The following is a 17,877-nucleotide window of genomic DNA, read 5'->3' as shown; positions in this document are numbered from 1 at the left end:
ACTTTTGTTTCTTTGGTGCATTGAATTTTTTTTTTTTTTTTTTTTTTTTTTAATCCTTAGCTCATGAAATAGAAATTGCTTTGAAAGGCAAAACTTCTTAGGTCAGATCAATCTTTCTGACTGAAGGGAAGAAAGGAAAGCCATGGAAGTCCAGTCTGTGTTTCCAACCGAAGAGGAACATCCTCCTTCCCCCTGGTGGTGAGTAACACCAAATCAGCTGGAAAGGGCTCTCCTTCCTAGGGCTCAGAAATCCTCCTAGGGCTGAGAAATAAGGAATCTGGAACTCGGTGATGTTGTACGTGCAGAACAAATCTAAACTGGGATCTAAAAGTATTTAAACATTAATCAAGGGAAGCACAGCTCAGTATTAAAAGCGGTATTTAAAACTTAAGGGCGGCTTTGTGGGCAGTAAGTGTCTGGGTGCACCTCTCTGTTTTACTGTCCGGAGAGAGGTGATTCATCCCCGCTCTGAATTGGGCCTCCTAGGAATACTGCCGGGCGTCTTCCTCTCTCTTTACATTTAAATCCTCATCACAAACGCTACGAAGTTAGTACTGTTCTGATCTTCAATTTTGCACATGACCTTCTGAGCCTTAAAGTAGAAACACACAAACAAACAAACACACACATGCCCGAGGTCCTAGAGCTGATCTCAGCTACTCATAAGCCCAACCAGACAATTATCTTCTCTTTACAGATGAGGAAGCTGGGGTTCTAACAGGCTAAGAAAAACTGCCCACAGTCACAGAGCAAGTCAGTAGCACCCCTGGAAATCAAACTCAGGTCTCCCTGGTTCCAGAGCCCGAGTTCTTTCTATTTCGCTGCTTTGCCTTCCCAGAGGCATCTTTGCTTTGTCGTAAACTGCAGAGCATGGCACTTTTAATGAGAGGAAAGTTTGCCAAATGAAAAGTAGATTAATGAGATATTTGGGATGCTTTCCAGTAAAGAATCTGTTTCAGAATTCTTATCTTCTCCCACTCAAATTGCTAAAGCCATAACAGTAACAATTATCTCAGCCTGGCTGTGGCATGGTGGGAGTGAACTGTCTTAATTTTATTGCTCAGGGTAGACATCGGAAACCAACAAAATGTTCCTTTTGCTCACTGAGCCATAGGTCAGAAATTGGATAGATCAGATGTTGGCTTTCCCCATCAGCCTCCTCTTGCCCCTCCTGTTTTAGCTGTGTCTTGGAACACCATTACTTCAGGAGAGAAGGAGAGCTTAAAATTGCGTCAACATTAAAAATATTAGACATGTCCATGTCAACCTGTTTCCCGAATAGGTGAGACGTAGAACATCGTTTGAACATGACTGCCGGAGACTTGAGGAGAGTTTGTTATTTTTATAATAGGTTCTCTTAGATATTTTCTGGGAATTTTCAAAGATCCCTTGTGACACTGAGAGGCCAGAAGTGAAATGTGATTATTTCTATATGATACACGACTGAATTTGAAGCCAGGTGCTCACATTTATATTCAAGAAGAACGTGTGTGTTTCCTCATGCTAGCTGTTGAAGACTTGGGGGATCCGAAGACAAATAGGTCTCAGTCTCTTGCCCAAAGAGCTAGTGATCTATGAAGGGAAATGAGATGTAAGCTGTAATAGTGTGTGCTGTGACGGGAAGCATACCATTTACTGCCTTTCTACCATAGACCAGGCACTGTGTCAAGCGCTTTATGAAAGGATCTGGCAAGGGGGGAGTATTAACCCCATTTCTAGGGAAGGAAAGCAGGTTCAGAATAATATGCCCTGGCCAACGGCTTTTTATTAAAGCGACTGATACAAACTCAGGTGGTTCTAATGACACACCTGCATTCTTTCCCCTACATTTCACTATTAATTTGGCAGGATGCCATTTGACATTTCATGGCTTAACTTAATCAGGTATCCCTTCATGGGATTTAAAGGTTTGTGTACCTAGCTCACTATGTTGCATCATGTTTTGAGAAGGCAATTTATTTATTTATTTATTTTTAAAAAATTTATTGGGGTGACAATTGTGAGTAAAATTACATAGATTTCAGGTGTACAATTCTGTAATACATCATCTATAAATCCCATTGTGTGTTCACCACCCAGAGTCAGTTCTCCTTCCATCACATATATTTGATCCCCCTTACCCTCATCTCCCACCCCCCACCCGCCTTACCCTCTGGTAACCACTAAGCTATTGTCTGTGTCTATGAGTTTCTGTTTCTCATTTGTTTGTCTTGTTCTTTTGTTGTTTTTGGTTTATATACCACGTATCAGTGAAATCACATGGTTCTCTGCTTTTTCTGTCTGACTTATTTCACTCAGCATTACACTCTCAAGATCCATCCATGTTGTCACAAATATTCCTATATCATCATTTCTTACCGCCAAATAGTATTCCATTGTGTATATATACCACAAGAGAAGGCAATTTTTGATCTGGGGTATTTTGTAGAATCTTGGGAAAATCAAGTAGTTTTCAGCTTTTTTACAAGGAATGTGCAAAATAGAAAATTTCACCCATTTCTTGTACTTTTATGTTTGTACAAGGGATGAGGCTTATGGATGGTCTTTAGGTGGCATAGAAGAGGTCTGGATATCATCTGGCTACGTTACTTGGTAATAAATAACGGTTTTGAATTTTTGACTTGGCTACTTCAAAATGAGTGCACCTGCTCAGCAGGTGTAAACAGTTGGATGTGACAAACAAAAAGCCAGTCTTAGAAGAAGTATTTATGATGAAGGAAGTAAGAACCCCACTCTACTTTGCCTCCATCAGACCTTAGTTGGAATACTGTGTTCAGTTCTGGGGAATGTACATTCATAAACACAAATGTAAATCAACTAGGACACATTCAGAAGAAAAATTGGATGGCAATGGGGAAATTAAACCTGGATATTGGGAAAAATAAAGCTGTGTAGCTGAAGAAAAGACTTAAAGGGCTGAGATAACAGTCTTCAACTATTAGAAGGACTGTCTTATGGGAGAATAATATAGATTTGTTATCTGTGGCCCCAAGGGACAAAACTAGAAACAACAGGCTGTGGGGAAGTAGGTTTGTCTTTACAAGGAAGAATTTTCTGTTATACCTACCCAAATGTGTAGAGTTCTTTTTGTTGTTGTTGTTGTTGTTGTTGTTTGTTTTAGAAAGGGGTGAACTCCCAGCCCCTGAAAGTGTTGGCGCATGGGTCAAATAACTACTTGGTAGAGCCATTGGAGAGGAAACTCAAAGGTACCATGGGGATTGGAGTTCACAAGCATCCAAATGCTTCCCAACCCTGAGCATCTCAGCAGCTGCAGAAGTGTCCTGCCAGGCTTTGTCTCCACCTTGGTCACCAGGCTTGCAATATGCTTTGGGGGGATGGATGGATGACAGGGACAAGAAGAATCCACAGAGGCAGAGCAGTTACTTGGACCATTCTGCTTGGGTCTGCCGTTTTAATTTTGCCTTTCCTATGGTATATACTCACATGCTTGCCTTAGACTATAGCTACCCGGAGGCCTGTGGCTGTAACTGTGTCATTCATTATCCTCAACTTAGCCCACCATCTCATGCAATTGTGTCCTTATAAATGTTATTTGACAGTGATTTTATCAAGTATCCAAACAGGTTTGCTGTGCAGTAGGGCAGCAACAGTAAGACAGTCTAACTTGGCTGCGTGTACAAACTCTAACTTTAAATTTGTAAAGCTTGTGGCTGCCTCTTCTCTCTGGGGGAAGATAGAACTTGAATTTTTTTCTACATTTCAGTGAGATGGAAAATTTGGGACACCCAAGAGACAGAGAACTAACTACTCAAAGGGTTTCACACACTATTAAAAGTAGCCTTAAAAATTACCCATATATGTGCTGCAGTACTTCCAGCTCTGTGTCAGGTAGGTATTTTCCACTGTTTTGAGCCTCTAGTCTCTTTTTACCCATTTAAGGACTGAAAGTGATTGATAGGAGGTGTTTGCTTGTTGCCTGCAGCAGAACTCTTCTAGAGTCAACCAGTAAATATTCCAGCAAAAGGAGTGGGGGTTTGACCATTTTATGGTGTTCCTCAGGGCAGACACTGTGGGTTCATAGTAACACCTATTCTTCAGTGACCTCAGCTGTCACTCGAGGAGCAGGTTTCTCACTAATTCTTTAAATAGACAGGGAGGCATGATTGATAGGGCAAGAGGCATTCTAAGCATGGTATTTTCAGGTACTTCATATTTCCCTCCTCATTGTGGATATACAGCCCATCTTTTGGAAGAGACACTGTGACCTTGGTCAGAGCCTGTTTGTAGTCTGGAAATCTCACTTCCATGCAGTGATGTCTAGGGTATTAGGTTCATGGAGATTTTCAGAACCCTACCAAATGGGTTTAGAGGAGAATGTGCTTAGTTCAGATTATTCCAAGGCACTAGGAATCATCTGAGCCTGCTTTGCAAGGCTTGCATCCTTTGCTTACAGTTTATACATAGTAGCTACATCCCTGCTGGAAAGGTGTCCTATACAGTTGTAGGTTTTACCCCCAATCTCTGGACTCTTTTATAATGAAACTTTGATTATGCTATAGTTATTTGAACTCCATGAGTCTCAACTCAGGGTGTTAATGTTATTAATTTGCAACGGATGTAGATGTCTTATGATTTTAATGCATTAATTCACATAGGGATACCATCTCGGGAAGCTCTAGTTTGTTTCAAATACATGAGGAAGTTGAATATTTATTTTTGGTACTTTCTCACTACCAAACCCATATCTCCCTCTCTGTCAAATATCATTCCTTCTTTGCCCTGTCTCCATATCTCCTATCCTATTGAAAAATGGTCCAATTCTCAGCCTGTTTTCCCCTAGTCCTTGCTACAACAGTAGTTGATAATGGTTTAAGTTAAGGTATCACTTCTCATGAGGTTATTTGTATTTTAATAAAAATCTTTGAAGGTTAAATATTCAAAGTACTGAATCTCTATGGTTAAATTTTAGGCAGTGGAAACAATTGTTTTAGGTGGAGGTGAAGGGAGTCATTACACAGGACACAGGAGGAACAGGGCTCTTACTTCATTCAGATGCGTGCACATGGTGACAGGTGTGGGCTAAATGCAGAGATGACATTTCTCTGCTGGTATGGGGAAAAATAAAAGAAGCAACTGGTCATGACATTGTTTGGGCTAGCGAGAAAGAAGGCCCCATACTTTGGCAATTTATTTATTTAAGCTTTTGGTATTTTGTGGGGTGGTGGTGGAGGAGGAGCAGGTGGGGGAGTTTGTACTAAGTGCAAGGAGCTGTGGAGAATCCAGAGATAATGAATCACAGCCTTTACCTTCCAAAGTTTCATACCCTGTGTTGTGGGGAGATCAGACACGTTCTTTAATAGACTGGCCAGAATACAGGAAACTTATGAAAAGAGCTGTCATAGAGATACAACTAACATGCTATGAAAATGTGTGGTATATTCTCACCGGGATATCTGGAAAGGTTTCTTGTAGAAAGTGAGATTTTAGCTGAACTTAAAAAACAAATTGTACTTTGAAAATTTGTGCTTTTGAAAAGAATGACTTGAGCAAGGTCTGAGTTCTAGCCTTATTTTTGTGAATGCGTAGCTTGATGATTTTGTCAAGTCTTATATTAATGGGGAGGGGTTAGGATTTTCCTGTATGGTCTCTGTGCTATTCCGTAGTACTGTCCATAATTATTTTTGTTTAGGGTGTGTAGAAAATGGAGAGACACATGATAAGATTGCAGTCCCTTTATTTGAGGGAGGGAAGTTTGGCCTACTTTATGGAACCCAGAAGATGAGTGTCGTGTCGTAGTCTGGAAAACTCTGGATCTTAACCCTGCAGGACTTTGAATGTTTGGTTGAATATTTTAGATTTTTCTGCTCATATTGGGAAGCCATTTAAGATTTGAGCTGGGGAATATTTTTTAAGAACGTAACTATGACCAGGGTGGATTAAAGGTGGGGAAAGACATACCCATTTGTCCACAATTTGGAGAAGATTGCCTCTAATTCATGAGATGTGCGTTGTATCTGCAGGAGCAAAATAAGCAACATATCTTAACGCATAAATCCTCCTCTCACATGTGCGTTCTTTTTCATCTCGGAGCAAATATTTGGCAGCTGCGTTATCTTTAAAGTAATAAGAGCAAAAGTCATTTGGAATAAATGTTTCAGAGCCATTTGTTACTTTGCACAGACCTATGAGCAAATAGGACTGAGCTAAAGCGTTTACCGTAGTCTGTGGTTCTGCAGGGGCTGCCACACTATTATATATACTTTTATCTTGGTTCAACTCTAGCTGTTGCCACCACTATCACTCAAAAAGCTGGGGTGTCAACAAGATAATCGAAATAGCAAAATGGGGGTGAAGAGTTTTTCCATCTGTTTTCTTGAAATCTTAGGAAGATCATTTCCTTTGTATTCCCTATATTCAGAATATAAAAGCCTCCCAGACATCCAATCTTTACTAGCTCAGACATTTCAAAAGGCAGTGAAATTACTTTACAGTTGCTTTTCCGTTTAAGGCAAGTGTTTATGGGCTTCCAAACACCCTCTCCTGAATCTATTTATAAAAAAGAAACAAAACAAAACTAAATAAGTGCCATATAATCCTGAGTACATTTTCCTGGTGTAAAAATCCTAACAGCATGGTGGAAAAAGGTTCTGAATTAAGACCTAAGAGATCTGAGTTCTAGCCCTATTTTTGTGAATGCGTAGCTTGATGATTTTGTCAAGTCTCGTATTTAGTGGACAGGGATTAGGATTTTTCTGTATGGTCTCTGTGCTATTCTGTAGTACTGTGCATAATTATTTTTGCTTATGGTGTCTAGAAAATGGAGAGACACATGATAAGATTGCAGTCAGCAATTTTGGGTGGAAGTGATGTGTGTTACTTTTGGACCGGAACATTTAATGCCAGTGTGAGATTCTCCAGAATTCTTTCTCTCTGCAGTGATGACTGACAATTTTCCACATACTGGTGGCTTTGTCGGTCTGGATCCAGGAATGAGCACAGTAAGGAGCCGAACTTCTAGCCAGCCTACAGTAGGCAGGTACAAGGAGCAGGACACGAGTCTTTGTTGTTTTAAGCCACTGGGATTTGGGGGGATTATTTTTTACAATAAGATAATCAAGCTTCTTCTTCTTCTTCTTTTTTTTTTTCGGTCACACATCTGCCTTTATTGTGAGCAGCACGTGAGACACTTCCAGTAATAGTTAAAAAATTAAATTACAAAAGCAGGGATTCGGTGAAGCTGTCTGGTTGGAACTCCTGGGAGCTCATATGTAAATGCCAACCCAGAGCAGTAAGAAGACGACCCAAAGCCCATGAAGAGCGAGGCCACCAAGGAGATGAGGAGCTCTTCCTTTGTAGCTGTCCCAAGTGTGCTTGATGGAGGTGACGTCATAAATGAAGAAGCAGGTGGTGGAGGACATGCCAGTGGCCGGCAGCACTGCTGTCAGGTGGGGGAGAACAGCCTGGTTCACTGCTAGTGGATCTGCTCATGGCCTCGGGTTCCATTTTGCTAGACGCTTAGGTAATTCACTGCTCCCCACGGCCAATCGAGCTTATTCTCGATTGATATGATCTGTAAAGGGTATCACTATGATGAACGCGGGAAAGCCCCAGGGATATACCGTGTGTCCCTGAAAATAAGACCTAGCAGGACTATGTCAGCTCTAATGCGTCTTTTGGAGCAAAAATTAATATAAGACCTGGTCTTATTTTACTATAATATAAGACTGGGTCTTATAATATAATATATAATATAATATAATATAATATAATATAATATAATATAATATAATATAATATAATATAATAATATAATATAAAAGACCGGGTTGTACATTATATAATATAAGACCAGGTCTTATATTAATTTTTGCTCCAAAAGATTCATTAGAGCTGGTTACCTGGCTAGGTCTTATTTTCAGGGAAACAGGGTAGATATTTTTCCTTTTGTTAAATTAAAATTTTACTGTTTCCTACAAGTGGATGTCGGAGCTGCTCTGAGGGGAAGTAAGTTTCCTATGTTGGAAATCCTGAAACACAGACTGGGCAACTCTTTGAAGGTGGTGCTATAGAAATTGGAGGTGGTTGTGTGATATAACAAGAAATATATATTTGGTCTTCAACCCCTTTCTGACACAGAGCTCCTAAAATTCTTGGTATTGCCTAAGTGATGAGAGGAATAAAAGTTTCTTTTTTTACATTAATGAGGCAAGTTTTAGAAAACACCTAAGGATGGGAGTTGGTTGTCAGTGGAGTCAACCTTGTGACTAGAGGGTTGGAACTTTCAGTCCTACCCTCCCTGACCTATGGGGAGGGGAGAGACACTGGAGGTTGAATCGGTGGCCAGTGGCCAGTGATTTATTCAAGCATGCCTATGTAATGAAGCCTCCATGAAAACCCAAAAGGAGAAAGTTCAGAGAGTTTCTGAGTTGGTGAATACAGCGAGATTCAGGGAGAGTGGTACGCTGAGAGAGCATGGAAGGTCTGCCTCCTTTCCCCATCCCTTGCCCTGTGCATCTCTTCCATCGGAGTTAAATCCTTTTATAACAAGCCTGTAATCTAGTAAGTAAAATGTTTCTTTGAGTTCTGTAAGTCACTTTGTGTGAGCAAATTAATCAAACCTGGGGGGGGGGGGAGTTGTTGGAACCTCCAATCTATATAGCAGGTCAATCAGAAGCACAGGTGACAACCTACCCTGGACTTGAAACTGGTGTCTGAAGTGTGTGTGTGTGTGTGTGTGGTTGGGGGGGCACAGTAATGTAGGACTGAGCGCTTGACATATGGAATCTGATGCCATCTCTGGGTAGATATTGTCAGAATTGAGTTGAATTGTAGGTCACTCAGCTGGTGTTCCAGAACCACTTGGTGGTGTGGGGAACCCCCACCAACCCGACCCCACACCCATGTTGGAATTGGTATTCAAATCTTAAATTGGATTAGAGAACTTCAAGGTCCATTCTAGATTAAAAATATTGAGATTTGCCGCTCCTGAGGGTAACTACTGAACCTCACATTTGTGCGCAGGTATTGTTTTGGTAGTGTTTTCTCCAGAGTTAATTTATTTTCCCTGCTGTGGATAACAAGAGGTTTTATCTACTGTGCCTTCCATGAAGACCTGCACAGATGCTGAGAAAAAAATTTTTTGAGAGGCACGCTCATTCTTTACCTGAATTTCATAGCTATTCTGTTAGGTGTGTAATGATATCTCATTGTGGTTTTCATTAACATTTTCCTAATGACTAATGATATTAAACATCATTTTATGTTATTTGCCATCTGTTGTCTTGTTCAGTGAAACATCTCTTCACACCTTTTGTCCATTTTCTAATTGGGATTGTTTATTTTTTTTTACTGGTGAATTTGAGAGTTCTTTATAGCTATTACTCCTTTGTTGGCTATGTATGTGGTTTGCAAACATTCTCTCTTAGTCTGGAGCTTGTCTTCTCAGACTCTTAAAAGGATCTTTGACAGCAAATGGTATTAATTTTAATGAAGTCTGGTTTAGCTGTTTTTTTCTTGTATGGATCATCTCTCTCCCGGATTATTACAATAGGCCCACTGTTCTCTCTGATTCTGCCCTTGACTCCCAATAGTCTTTTCTCAACAAAACAATGAGAGTGATCTTTTTAAATGTTATTTCTCCCTCAAAACTCGTCAACCTTTCCATGTCACTCAGAGTAAAAACCAAAGTCTTGACAACAGCCTCTAAAACCCTATATAATCTGGTCCCTCATTATCTCCATGACCTCATCTCTTACCACTCTCTCCCTCCCTTGGCTCTGGCCACACTAGTTTCCTTTGTGATATTCAAACAAGCCCAGCCACCCCCGATCCAGGACTCAAGCCTCTTCTTTTTGCCTGGAAAATAGAAACTTGGCTCTAAGCTCCCTTATTGCCCTCAGGTCTTACTGAGACAGGGCCTTTTTAGTGAAGATTACCGTGACCTCCCATTTAACACAGAAATGCCCCCATTTCCTATAGTCCCAAATTCAGATTCTTGCTCTATTTTTCTGCATGGTACTTGTCAATATCCAGCCTATACTTACGTCATATATTTTAAAACATTGTCTATTTTTTCCTCTAGAATTAAGCTCCTTGAGAGAAAATCCTCTCTGTTTTGTGCACAAATATTCAACTTCAAGGGTCTAGAGAGACTGGCACATAGTAGGGACTCAATAAATACTCACAGAATAAAGAATGAATGAAGAAATGAAGGAAGGACTAAAGTAGGTCCCAACTGAACTTGGACTTGCTGAGATAAACTCCATTGATCCTCGCTTGGAGAATCTGAGCTGGTGCCGTTGCAATCATCTTTCCTTTTCTGAAGAGAGGTTCAGTTCTTTCAGAAACTCAGGGTCTAGGAAAGGCGCCTTAATAATCATTCTCCTCAGAATGATGGAATTAGAACTAATGAAATTTCAACTAATGAAGTAACAATCATCAGTGGTTGTTAATGCTGTTTGTTGAAAGGTTGATGGGAAACATTATAGCTGATAGCACCAAAAACCACTGGTCAGTCTTAACATTGTTAAAAATGGGACATCTTTATGTGCTTCTTGTTGTGATGTAATAGGAAGATACATAGCACCAATTATAAAACAATCTATAATAACAATAAATTGAATCCAAATATAATCAATTTTCTGTATTTGATTACCTGTTTACATGGAAATGTAGGAAATAGGGGAATATCTTAAGTGACATCACAGGAATACAATCAGCTGACTACAAACTTTGAAAAATTCTACAGAATAAACCACTTAGTCTCTTCAATAAATAAATGGCAAAAAAAAAACAAAAAAAAAAAACCAAGGTGGGTGGGAGAACTGCTCTAGATTGAAAGATATATCAACCAATTGCAACATAATGGACCTTGTTTGGATCTTGAAATCAATGAACCAAGTATAAGAAAAGACATTTGAACACAGTTGGAGGAAATTGAGTGCGGCTTGGTTATTAAGCTATATGAAGGAATTATGGCTACATTTGTTGGGTGAGATAATGATATTGCTGTTATGTTTTTAAAAAGTCTTTGTCTCTTGGAGATAAATTCTGCTGCATTTGAAGAGAAATGACATAATGTCTGAGGTTTGCTTCGAAATATAGCACCTTTCCCACTCCCAAAACACCTAAACTAAAAGAAACAAACCAAAAGCTAAAAGAGTATATGTGGGGGTGGGGACAGAACAAGAATGGCAGAGTATTGATAATTGTTGAAACTGGCTGGTGGGTACATGAAGCCATATTCCTGTTATACAATTCTCTTTACTTTGTGTGCGTTTGAAAATTTCTGCCACAAAATTAAAAAAACACACACACACCAAAAAAACCCTCCTTGTCCCATCTTTTCTAGGGATTCTGCAAGAAACTGGAAGATTAATCTCATCAGCAAATCCTCACAAGATTGCATTTGCCCTGTCTTCACTCTCCCTCTGCTTGAGACTTTAAGATTTTCTGCGGTGCTCTTTCAAATTGGAACCCACCTTAGTCCACTGAGGATTTCTAATGTCAGCAGTGACTCTGGGAGTTCATCTCATCCCAGCACACCAATGGATCATGGCCACTGCTTCAAAAGGACGTGTCTCTAATTTTAGATTGGAACCAGGAGGATCTCTCAAGTTTGGGATTTTAGCAACAAAAGCCAAGATTATCAGCATACTTTTGCTGCTTCCAGCCTTGCCATGCCCTTCCTCTGGCCGACAGACAGAGTCTGCTACCCACTTGAATGCAGATGGGAAAGGGTGAAGTAAAGGGAGAAAAGAAAAAAATTAAACAGGAACAGATTAACATTTTAAATTATCCTGGCACGTTTGAAAGATGTGAGAGTTGAATTCATGGGAGAAGTTCCACTGGGAAAAAGGAATTGGTCCTGAAAATGGGGTCTGTGCGATGGCAGAGACTGTATTGGACCTCGGTCCCCAGAAGGCTCTGATGTCACCATTGAGGTCAGAGAATCCTGCGATGGGCCTAGTGACCTTTGAACCCTAACAGCCCTGCGCTATAGTGGGCACTGGACAGTGCTGTGGGTTCCCTAAATGGTCTGAGGTCTTCAGACATTTGGGAGACTCGACTATTTTTATTTGTACTGAATCATCTCAACGGATTTCCTGAGAGCCACGAAGGGCCAACCTGTAGGGAAAAAGAGGAGCAGGACATTAGAAGAGCATCTTCTAAGGGACTCTTCTGGCTGGTGTTATGAAACAGCGCCAAAAGAGGAAACATCTAGAAAATGAGGAGGCCCAGGAAACTGCTGAGAAGGGAGGAGGTATGTGTCGGGTAACTTGTCTGGGACACAAGGGTGGCTGCCAGCCTGAGCCTTCTCGAAGAAGGTGGGACTGCAGAGAATGTGTCACCTATGAAGTGGGGAAAGAGAGACCTGGTATTGGCTGCTGCTGCCGTGTCCTTCCTGAACGTCCCTGTGGTGTGAGTCCACACAGGAAGGCCACATGCCCCCTGCAGATGCAGTCAGCCCTGCTGATCTGAGCTCTTATTCCTGGGCTGCTCGGGCCTGGGGCTGTGTTGGATTTCTAGCTGCCCGGGGTCCCACTTGCACAAATTCAGATGTACAGGTTTTTTCAGTCCTTTTCTCTTTATTTGATCTTATTCCGGGGTCACTGGTAGGGGATATAAAGGGTGCTCACAGGGATCCATGAGTTGCACTGTCCATTTTACAAAGAGGAAGGAGAAGCCCAATCAGTTTAAAGGTCTTGTTGAAAAATATCTTGAGCAGTGAAATGTTTGTTTGGAAGGAGATTGTTTGTCTAGCGATGGCACCATATTAAAAGCATGGGAATTTTATTCCTTCAGCAAGAAGGATTTACCAGTTGATCCGTGAGAGTTTGTGAATCCACAGGTGTGGGCTTTCCAGAGATCAAGGGAAGGGACGGACCTTCCAGAGACTGAGACCAGATGGATGAGGGTGAGAAATATTGTCAGAGCCCTTCAGGGAGATACCCTCTGAGAGCCGTGGATGTACTTCCCAGGCCATGTGGTGACTGCATGTATTAAATGTGAGCGAGGGTCTTGCCCTGAGCAAGGGGGTGGTCATATGGAGGAGACTGGACAGAATGGAGCCTACCCCAGAGATCCATTTGGAGGCTTCTGCCCCAAATTAGAGCCCAGCAGCTTCCTGGAAGCCTGGGACCCGAAGACTACAGGATGAGCCCTGGGAATGGACGCCTGTACAGTAGGCAGATTTTCAGGCAGCAGCTGGGGCAGGATGGGGGAAGGAATGATTGTCCCTGCCCCTTACACTTCAGTATAGTTTTGTTTCTGTGTTTGTATGGTGGGGAGCCTTGGGGAGGATGGCGATAGGGTGCTCATCAGATGTGTAGTCTGTGTGGTAAGGTCGTATCATCATGCCTGGACCTGGATGACTCTCCATACGTATAAGACTGTATGCAGAATTCTTTGGAAGGATGTTCCATGCGGCAGTCACTCATACACACACGTGTACACTCCAATACAGAAAAAAAATTGCACAACTCCACACACAACTTCTTTATTAAACCACATATAGAGCATATAGGTATATACACATATCACTCCTGTACTATATTCACATGCAACAAATGCATGTATGCTGTCCTCTCTTCCCACACCAAACTCTGGAGGATGTATATATGTCTCTATCAGTAGAGGTATATATATTCTCAGCTCTCATACAAAAGCAGCTACCTTCAACAACCTCTAAATACCTGTACAAAAACCAGTCACATGGATATACACATAACATATTGTGTAGTAATACCAGACCCACTTTGCACAAACCATAAAAAGAAAACAAAAAACTACAGGGTCACCAACCCCAATCAGAGTTGCCAGAAGAAATACAGGATGTCCAGTTTAATTGGAATTTGGGGTAAACCACAAATAATTTTTTAGTATGAGTGTATCCCAAATATTGTGTGAGACATACTTACCAAAAATAAGTATGACCCAAATATTGCATTGGAATATCTACACTAAATATTATTCATGGTTTATCTGAAATTCAAATTTCACTGGCATCCTATATTTTGTTTGCTGAATCTGGCAACCCCTATATGTTTACCATCAGCTGACATATGTGAGTTTTTCCTGCATTTCTGTTTAGTGTCTGTCTTCCCTTGCTAGAAGGCTCAGCATTATCAGAACCTGGAATAGTGGAATAGTGCGTGATATATAGTAACTATTCACTGAATATTGTTGAATGAATGACTGAGTGAATTTACACCATAAGTACGAACCATACCATATAATCAGGGTGTGTTCCACATTCCTGAGTTGTGCACACAAACTCTCCATAGACACAGATATACACATTTCCACCCTATTCCCCACACCAAACCCACATTTATCACAGACTTATCTGATACACTTAACTTTTATGCTTTGACATACTGTATTTCCCTGAAAATAAGACCTAGCTGGACAATCAGCTCTAATGTGTCTTTTGGAGCAAAAAATTAATATAAGACCCAGTATATTATATTACATTATATTTACATTATATTAATTATTTTAATTATATTATAATATTATATTATATTATATTATATTATATTATATTATATTATACCCGATCTCATATAAAATAAGACCGGATAAAATAAGACCGAGTCTTATATAATTTTTGCTCCAAAATACACATTAGAACTGATTGTCCACCTAGGTCTTATTTTCGGGGAAACGTGGTATTCACAGTCACCACTGAGGCCTATATTCCTACAAGGATACTAACAAAGTACTTGTTGATTGTAGTTAAATATTGGAGTATCCACTGGGAACCAGGCTCTAAGCCATGTGTATTCACTGCACCTGACATATACCAGTCACTTAGTAAATATTTGTTGGACAGATGAATGATTCACAAACATGCCCAACCCACCATATCTCTGAGGTTTTCATACCTTCCTCAGAAATCTCGAAGTCACAAGAAGATGCCCCCCAGCTTGGATCGACTGAAGTGTCCAAAGGCTGTGGCCCAGGGGTAGAGGAGGCATCCTCTGCCTCCGAATACTTCTCCTGTGTTTCTACTCCACGCAAACTCATCCATGGTGGTAAGGGTACAGGGTTCCTTGGGTGCGGGGCTCCTTGAGTGCATGGCAGGAGGTACATAGGTCCAAGCATGAGGATTTCACTGGAAATCCAGGGCAGTTGGAAGTGGTCAGGGCTCTGCAGAGGAGCCTGGGGAGGATGGCAGAGCTGTTAGGAAAGCGTGGATCTGAGCTCATTGTGGGAGAGTGTGAGTCCTGATGCTACCATGGTGTGGAAGTTCAGGGGCAGAGGCCAGGAAGATCTTGGCTTGAGGCGGAGGGCAGAGGGACCAGATGAAGCACTTTTGGGGGACGTGTGAGCTCTGCCTTTGCCTGCTTCCAGAGAAGGCCAGAGCTCCTCAGCACAGCCCTTCACTTCGGCATGGGAGCGGGGCCATCAGCCCAGCCCACACACCTCACACACACAGACACACTCCATGCATACCCATTCTGAGCACACACACAAAACCCAAACACATGACCCACAATGCCATTCTCCGACACCACAGCTCACATTCCACAAATAACACGCCAATGATAACACTAACTCACGTCATTCTCGTAACACACACATCCCACTAACATCCCTCATACCATCGCCTCACCACCATACTCCACACGCCTATGTACAGACACCCGTCCAATATCCCTACACACACCAATGAAAAGCCCACAGATGACACCACACACACTACCCCATAATATGAACAACAAACAGCAGGCTCATTGCACAACTACATCACACCATGGTCCCTCTCTCCTCTAATCTACATACTTGTTCTCTCAGCTTCTGGCATGCCACATGCACAGTCTTATGTTTCTAATTTCCTTTCCCAGGAATCCGGAGATTACATCGAGACAGTCCCCAGCCTAGATCCCCACCAGCCCAGGTTCAGGAACAAGGGGAGACTGCTCCCTCCTCACCACATGTATCCTTCTCATCCCCTTCATCCTATAAGACCTGTGTGTCCTCTCTGTATGTAAACAAAGAGGGAAGGGGCCTGAAAATATACTACATGCAGGTACGAATGAAAAAAGGTGTGGCTGTCTCCTGGGACACAGAGCAAACCTCGGAGTCACTAGGAAAGCAGCCGAGGATGGAAGAGGTGAACCTTCCTGAGGACGTGCGAGTAGGCACTCCCCCCTCTGATGTATCCACCAGAAACCTCCTGTCTGACAGTGAGCCCAGTGGAGAGGAGAAAGAGCATGAAGAAAAGTCAGAGTCAGACCACCCACCAGGGTCCTCCACAGTTGAGGAGAGACCCAGGGCCAAGACACCTGACTGGCTGGTGACCATGGAGATTGGCTTCAGGTGCATGGCCTGCTGCCGGGTCTTCTCCACCTTGGAGATCCTCCAGGAACACGTACAGTTCGGGATCAGGGAGGGTTTCAGCTGCCATGTCTTCCATCTCACCATGGCTCAGCTGACAGGCAGTGTGGACTCAGAGAGCACCCAGGAGGAAGAGGAGGAGGAGAATGAGGGGGAAGAGGAGGAGGAAGAAGAAAAGCAAGAAGAAAAGGAGGAGGAGGAGCAGCCCACAGGGGAAGACCTTGACATGAAGAGGCCCTGGAGCCAATGTCCAGGCTTTGTGTTTCATTCTCCAAAGGACAGGAAGTGAGCAGGGATGGGTCTGCTGAGGGAACTATACCTTCTCCAAGCCCGTACTGTTTCTCCAGTTGAGGCCCATGCCTCTATAAGGGAGACCTGGGGGTTGTATCAGCTCAGGGAATTACGGAAGGGGGGACAACTGGGCCCTTTGCTTCTTACCCAAGCATTTAATACAATCATGACTGAGTGGGAATTTATCCTGAGCTTCTCAGCTCCCACAGGAAGTTCTGAGAATTTCCAAGGGCTAACAGAGCATTTTTCCTCTTTAATTAAAAAGTGTCTTTTTCTGTTTTGGTTTCCACACAGCAACTGAGATTCATGGGCCAGAAGATCCTGGAAGATGGTGTGACCTTCTCTTGGGAAAGGTAAGGCCTGAGGTTGGCACACATCATCAAGGCCCAGAGGAACCTACATCATCAAGGCCCAGAGGAACCTAAGGGAAGGGGCTGCAGAGCTGCACTGGGTTATACCTGGTGGCTCTGCAGTTGCATCAACTTGTAGGAGACCCCTGCTTCCAGGGAATTGACTTCCATGATTTACACGAGAAAGTGGCGAGTTTTGATAGGAGTTCTCTCAGTGTGTCCATGATCGACTTCACTCTAAGAGGAAATAGTGCCAGCAGCCCTTCTCGGCAGAGAGAGCTCAGCACAACCTTGAGGACCAGGAGGGTCTGAAGAAAGGATAGGGGCCTTTGCAGGGCCAGAGGTTTAAGGGCTGAGAGTCTTTGGCCTGAGCTGGGATCTCACTATGGCCCACATAGACCTCTGAGAGAAAGGGGAATGTGGAGAGGGAGATACATGAAAATGAGGTCTGGGAATGGCCCAGAACCTTCATTTTGCTGTATTTGATCTGGAAATGAACTCATTGTGGCGTGCGTGGTTCTGAGCTTTAAGACAAAGTGAAAGGTAACTGACTAGTAGAGCTCATCCTGCTTCTTGTCTCTTCCTGTGGCCTCATTTGTTTTCTCACGTCCAGGGAGAAGATAGGACCATCGAGATAGCAGCAGACAGAATGCCAGTGGTATGAAGGAAGATGAAGGGACCAGACTCAGTCTAACATGTAAACATCATGTGAAATAAAGGCTGTTTTGCAAAACTTTCCTGGATACATTCTTTAATTGAATTATCTATCATCTATCTATATCTATCTATCTATCTATCTATCTATCTATCTATCTATCTATCTATCATCTATCATCTGTCTGTCTGTCTAGCTGTCTGTCTAGCTGTCTAGCTATCTAGTTATCTAGCTATCTCTCTCTCTATCGTCTATCTATCATCTATCTATCTATCT

The 17,877-nt window shown here is 42.2% G+C and overlaps 1 protein-coding gene and 1 pseudogene across 2 annotated transcripts in view; one reads left to right on the top strand and one right to left on the bottom strand.

Annotated features, from left to right (window-relative positions):
- FAM170A (family with sequence similarity 170 member A) overlaps positions 1-17,669 on the top strand; it is a 30,822-nt gene extending 13,153 nt beyond the window's left edge. Inside the window, exons 3-8 of one of the 2 annotated variants that reach the window (XM_074328568.1) lie at positions 61-198; positions 11,312-12,223; positions 14,859-14,999; positions 15,813-16,590; positions 16,891-16,949; positions 17,560-17,669. In XM_074328568.1, the coding sequence (XP_074184669.1) occupies positions 12,154-12,223; positions 14,859-14,999; positions 15,813-16,590; positions 16,891-16,897 (996 nt within the window). In that variant the 5' untranslated portion in view covers positions 61-198; positions 11,312-12,153 and the 3' untranslated portion in view covers positions 16,898-16,949; positions 17,560-17,669. Of the gene's footprint in view, positions 1-60; positions 199-7,294; positions 7,407-11,311; positions 12,224-14,858; positions 15,000-15,812; positions 16,591-16,890; positions 16,950-17,559 lie in introns of those variants that run through there. The other variant, XM_019746520.2, reaches the window with a different exon arrangement.
- Positions 7,224-7,464, bottom strand: LOC109455154 (dolichyl-diphosphooligosaccharide--protein glycosyltransferase subunit TMEM258; annotated as a pseudogene).
- Positions 17,670-17,877: the final 208 nt, after the last annotated feature.

Source organism: Rhinolophus sinicus, linkage group LG03 (genome assembly GCF_036562045.2).
Source record: "Rhinolophus sinicus isolate RSC01 linkage group LG03, ASM3656204v1, whole genome shotgun sequence".
NCBI classification, from domain to species: domain Eukaryota; kingdom Metazoa; phylum Chordata; class Mammalia; order Chiroptera; family Rhinolophidae; genus Rhinolophus; species Rhinolophus sinicus.
This window is presented reverse-complemented; position numbering and strand designations above follow the sequence as displayed.